The 6,000-nt window shown below is 51.0% G+C and overlaps 1 protein-coding gene across 1 annotated transcript; it reads left to right on the forward strand.

The window, feature by feature from the left end:
• The first annotated feature begins 3,121 nt into the window (after positions 1 to 3,121).
• Positions 3,122 to 5,632, forward strand: LOC140653200 (proto-oncogene Mas-like). Its single transcript, XM_072865015.1, has 2 exons — positions 3,122 to 3,838; positions 4,423 to 5,632. The coding sequence occupies exon 2, from the start codon at positions 4,449 to 4,451 to the stop codon at positions 5,427 to 5,429; it is 981 nt and encodes a 326-aa protein (XP_072721116.1). The 5' UTR covers positions 3,122 to 3,838; positions 4,423 to 4,448; the 3' UTR covers positions 5,430 to 5,632.
• Positions 5,633 to 6,000: the final 368 nt, after the last annotated feature.

The raw sequence follows: 6,000 nt of genomic DNA on the forward strand, positions 1-6,000 counted from the left end.
GGGGAAAAGAAGCCAAATCAAAAGCAGAACTATATTTGGTCAAGTTTCAGTGAGAAAAATTCCTGGGAAGTGAGAGCTGTTGGGATGCTGTCATGCCATTCATGGCTATGGATGCTGCCATGGGTCTCGCCCAGAGCTGGGCACAGCCTGCGGGCTCTGCCTTCCTGGGAGGAGGAGGACAGATGGTGAAGCACACCCTGCAGCCGCAGAAGCTGGGAGGTACCGTTCTGCAGACCCATGCTGACTCACACAGGCTGAAGATGGATTAAGAAAGTACAGGGTCATGCTTTCCCTCCGGCCCATGGAAATCTGACTGAACAGAAGCTTTGGGAGCAACAGGGAGACGGAGCTGCGGTGCAGCTGCGCTGCATTTAACACAGCCTGTTACAGCTGGGGCAGGACATTTTTAGCTAATCCTAACATTGCTTTAGCATGAAAAAGCTACCTTTGGGTTGATTTTTGCAGGGGCTGAAGGAGAAGCCCCGCAGCAGCGCTGGCTTGGAGCTGGCAGGGTGTATTGCCTGTGGTCCTGCAGTGGGTGACTATTCCCAGCCAGCCCAGAACATTTCTCCGGCGGGAGGGGCCTTCCCGAAGGATGCTGCGCCAGGACACCCTGTCCACTCCTCCACAGGCAGAGCAGATGCTGGGAAGATGCCAAGGGGGAATTTGGAGCAAGCCAGCCCAAAGGACTTGTGGTTGGAAGGACATTTGGGGCAAAGGCAGTGAGAGGTGGAGGTGGCAGCAGTAATTATTGCAAGCTTCAGCAGCGTTGTTATTCCCTGGGACACTTAGAAGCTCATCACTAAGATACCTGAATTTTTCTTAGGCTATTTAAACAACCCTGGGTGAAAGGATTGCCCTTTGCTACCAAATATATATTTTTGTTACTACCCTGTTAGAATTGTTTATAATTTTGTTCTGATTTCTTATAATTGTATGGGTTCTCTCTGATTGCTGGGTGGGTTGTAAGAAGACTTTTCTGCTGGGAAACGAGTGCCTCCGCTGGAGCCCTCCCCAGCGGCGCAGCGTGAGCTGCAGGCAGAGGAATGCTGATTAATTAAGTTCAGTTCACACATATGTTCCTGTGGTTTGACATTTTGTCCAGCTGGCCCTGGATATGGCAGAGATGGTAAAAGACCGTCTCCAACTCTGCTTTCTCCTTTTTTTTTTTTTTTTTTTTTTTTCTCCTGGGATCATAGTGATCTAAAAGGGGATACAAAGCAAATCAGAGTCCTCCAGGGAGAAGTTGTTCAAGTCTTTTCCACAGTGGTCCTGGGAAGGAAAGGGTGACGTGCAGAGGAGACGCTGCGAGGTGATAGCCCGTGCTGTTGGTGAAACCAGGCCCAAAAGAAACCCCTGTGATGGCAACCAGGCAAACCCCAAGTGTTTGTAAGAAGAGCTCACTTGTGGGTCTGCCACGGGGGCGATTTCCGAGCACTGTGTGACTTCGGAGCGGGCAAAACTCCAGGTTTAATTCAAGACTGTGATTTTTGTTTCTTAACATTGCCCCTTTCTCCCCATTTTTACCATAGAAGAAACTCAAACATTTGAAGTGATGCCAAAAGGTGCCTTTAAGGGACAACGGCATGAGGGAACTTGTCACCCTTGTCCCCAGCACGCTGTCACCAGTGGGAGTTAGTAGCTGCCAGCCTGATGAAGAATCAGAGATTTTGATGCGTAAGTGGCTGCCACAAGGTGAAATAAATAGGCGCTCAGTCCCATAATCGTCATCGTCACTGCGCTGGTTCTCCTCGGGTGTGCCAGGACCTCTGGGTCAGGAGCTGCCGTCAGGAACCACGTCCCCTGGCCTCATGCACGCCCCTGCCCAATGCCCACCCAGCCGGGCGCGCGACCGCTCGGCAGGAGGGAGCTGCCCCAAGCAGCAGCTGTCAACATTATGTATCACGTTAATAATAATAATAATGACTATTATTTATTTATAGCTTAATTTATCTGTTTTATTTGTATCTATTTGTTATTTATATGTATCATTTGCTACTTAGTATTTTTATTTATTATTTATCATTTATTTGCTGTTTATTCACTAATTTACTGTTTACTGTTTATTACCTACCATCTACAGTTTATTATTTACCATCTACAGTTTATAATTTACTATTAGTAGTATTTATTATGTACTATTTGCTATTTACTTATCACATTAACATCATTCAACATTTAACAAATATTTAACATTATTTAAGAACAAGTGGGCAACGTAGCTAAATAGCTGCTGGCTGCACTTCTCCACCGGCTAAGAGCGAGCCGTCAGGAGGAACCGTCCCCACAGCAGCCTCTGCCTTACGCTTGGCTGGGCTCTCACTGTCCCGCTTATGGGTCCTATTACTCCCTCCTTTAATCTCATTTTCTGTGGAACCCTTCCTTTAAATATAAAAAGAAGTGCGAGGGTGCGGCCCCTTTCCTGGAGGTGCAGCCCAGGATCCGCAGGGGAGCTGAAGCCGCCCTTGGAACCAGCCGGTGGCTGGAGCAGCTCGGGGGCTTCGGAGATGCTGAAGAGCGGGGGCTGGATGGGGCGGATGATGGCATCAAAGCTCTCCTTCAGTCCAGCTTCATTATCATTTAAATAAATCTTATTTATTAAGGAATTTGGAGGAGCCCGGATTTCATGCCAAATCAGGACTGTTAATTAACGCCAGGAGTATTTCACTTCCCACTTGATCAAAGTTGCAGGGGCAGCAGAGTACCCCACCAGCGCGCCGCAGCCCCTCCACCCCTCTGCCTGCAGCCAGGCAGGATTTAGGAAGGAGGTGCAGGCAGTGGCTGGACAGGATGCTCTCCCAGCCATTTGCATTTGCTTCCCCTTGCTCTGGGTGTCTCCAATGATTTCTTCTGAGCTATTTGTTTAGATTTGCTGTACAGCAGACAAAGAAGCAGGACAGATCTCCCTGGCCCCAAAAAGGACGCCTGGAGCAGGGTGAAGGGATGGGGCTGCTGCCATGAGAGGCTCCTGCCCTGCAGAGATCACTTGCGAGCAACCATCCCCTCCGAGGGCTCACACCGTGTCCTGCAACCTCAGCAGGGGTGAGACATGAGGATGTGGCACGGAGCAGCCACCCACTCGCTGGCGTCAGAGAAGGGCAGGTCCAATGGTCTGTGTTGTCCCCGGGGCACGGTGGCTGGGTGCCTCACACCATCCCGCTTGCCTCCCACCCTCCCTGTGGCAGGGGGTGGTGGAGGCATCCAGCTCAGCTCTTGCAAGCGGGGAAATGACAGTCAGCGGGCGCTCTGTCGAGCATCGTTTCCCCGGGGTTGATGGGGAGCTGGTGGCTTCTGTGTGACAGCAAAGAGTGAACGTTCATACAAATGGGAACCGTGACACATCTCAGGGACGTTGCCACCAGGCACAGAAGGGAAAAAGCGAATGAGAAGGAAGATGATAATTTCATGCTGAACACGACGGCAGGTTTGCAAACAGGAAGTGTCTGAAGCAACCAGCAGATCGGTCTGCAATGCCCATCCTGTGAGGGTGACTCTTTGGCAAGCCACTTCCGCAGGTCTCAGAAGTGATGACGAAGCCCTGGCACGTCCGCATGCCCGTAGCCACCCGCCCCTCAGCAGAAACCCGGGACCATGGTCCCAGGGCCCATTTGGTTTTGAGCTGAGGAAGAAACGGTATCAGAGCCTGCACGCGGACCATCAGAGGAACCTCATCATGGAGTTACCTTGCTCCTGGTGGTCAGATCTCGTCTGGGAGGATTTTGGCATGGCAGCTTTGTAAAATTTCACGTGCAAGCCTGACAGAGAGGACTGCATTTTGCAGCTCTGGGATACCAAGGCTGTGCAAGGACTCTGCCCTCACCGGACCCCCCCGCACCTGGTGAGAGGGGTCTGGGGCTTGCCTCCACTCCTGCTGCTGGGGCTCACTGCTCTGCTCTTCCTCGGTCTTTCCATTCTCCCCAGTCACCTCCTCAGCCCTTTTCAGCCCTTAAAGGGCAAATGGCTCTGCATGCCTTTTCTTTCTCCTTCCACTCCTCTTCCAGCTCTCTGTCTGTCTCCTGCTGCCCTGGGCTCAAGCTTTTTCCTCCTATTCCTATTCCTATTCCTATTCCTATTCCTATTCCTATTCCTATTCCTATTCCTATTCCTGTTTCTATTCCTATTCCTATTCCTATTCCTGTTCCTATTCCTATTCCTATTCCTATTATTTCTCTTGATCTCTTACCTCTTCTCTTCTCTTCTCTTCTCTTCTCTTCTCTTCTCTTCTCTTCTCTTCTCTTCTCTTCTCTTCTCTTCTCTTCTCTTCTCTTCTCTTCTTTTTTTCTCTGCTCAGTTCTTATGTTTTCTGGGTTGCAGATGTTGTAGCCTGTGGAGGAGGGGGGAAGACTGAATGACCAGAGGACATTTGCAGTACTGGGGACCTGAGAGTCACTAATTTTGCCTTCATCTCTTGCCTTTCCCCAGGCAAGCACGAGAGAGAAAGGAGGAAGATGGACCGATATCCCAACAATACAATCCGTGACTGGCATACAGTGTCCCCAGCGCCTACGGAGAGCATGGTCTATGGGGATGGACACAATGGGACCAGGTGCTTTGCAGAACACATCCCTGAAATCGTCACCGGTAGCATCACATTGCTCATCTGCCTGTGTGGGCTGGTGGGGAACGGGGCCATCCTCTGGCTCCTCAGCTTCCGCATCAGGAGGAACCCCTTCACTGCCTACCTCCTGAACCTGGCCGTCGCGGACACCTGCTTTCTCCTCTGCACATCGGCTTTCCTTGTAATATATCATATGCCCATGCTCAGCTGCTTTCAGCCAGAGCTTTTGCGGGTGCTGCCATTATTTCACTCCATGGTTCTGCTCACGTACAGCACCAGCCTCTATCTCCTCACGGCCATCAGTGTGGAAAGGTGTGTGGGTGTCCTCTGGCCCTTCTGGTGCCGATGCCGCCGTCCGAAGCTCCTGTCAGCCGTCATGTGCAGCCTGCTGTGGGCCCTTGCCTGTGTGCTTGCTGGGCTTGTGTACTTTGTGTGTGACCTGGGTCACTCTGAACACTGCTGGATGGTTCTTGGAACCTTGTGCTTTCTCAATTTCTGCTTTTTCACTCCCTTTATGGTTCTTTCCAATGTGGTCCTCTTCATCAAGCTTAGGCGTAGCTCTTGGCAAAACCACCCAGCAAGGCTGTACACTGTCATCTTCCTCGCTGTTTTCTTCTTCCTCCTCTTTGGCATCCCGCTCAGTGTCCAGATCTTCCTCAACTTCTTTGTCTACATTAATTTTGTCTTTGAGATCTGCCTGTTGCTGGCCTCTGTCAACAGCAGCATCAATCCGGTTATTTATGTCCTGGTTGGGAGCTACGGAAAGTCCAGGTTCAGGGGATCTGTCAAAGTGGCTCTTCAGAGGGTCTTTGAAGATCAGGCAGATTCCCAAGAGGTGGGTGAGACCCCTGTAATGGGAATTGCTGCCTAAACCCCTATGGCTGCAGACTGGCACCTGGAGAGGGGCAGCCCTGCCTCTGCACCCTGGGCCAGCACCCACAGGAGCAGAGCCCTTGCCCGGCTGGGTGAGCAGGACTGGCAGTGGATAGTTGTGCAACCCCCAGGACACGGCTCGATGAGATTTCCAGGGGTAGGGCTGGTTCCCACCTCAAACTTATTTGTAAGTTATTTTAATAAAAGCGTCTTTCATGTAACTTACTTACTGGTGATTGCAGTTTCTTCCCTTGCTGGCTCCATGGGGTGCCCTTGCTTGTTCTCAAAATTACAGTTGTGACAGTCCCCTCATGCTGCCCACTAGTTTATAATGCTGAAATGATGTGGTCCAGAAAGTCCTGCATCATTTTTTCTTCAGGGTTAACATGGCCACACTCCTGGCCCCCGATCCGTACCTTGTCTGCTTCCCAGCATGGAGATGCCCTAACTCGTCCTGCCCCTACCTTCTTCTGGAATCTTGGTCCCTGATACTAAAGCACTGAGCACTCACTACCTTGATCCTCAAAAGCCCCCAGACCAGAGGAGATGATGGTGAGGGACAGAAATGA

The sequence above is a fragment of the Ciconia boyciana genome, chromosome 6 (genome assembly GCF_034638445.1).
Source record: "Ciconia boyciana chromosome 6, ASM3463844v1, whole genome shotgun sequence".
Lineage (NCBI taxonomy): Eukaryota > Metazoa > Chordata > Aves > Ciconiiformes > Ciconiidae > Ciconia > Ciconia boyciana.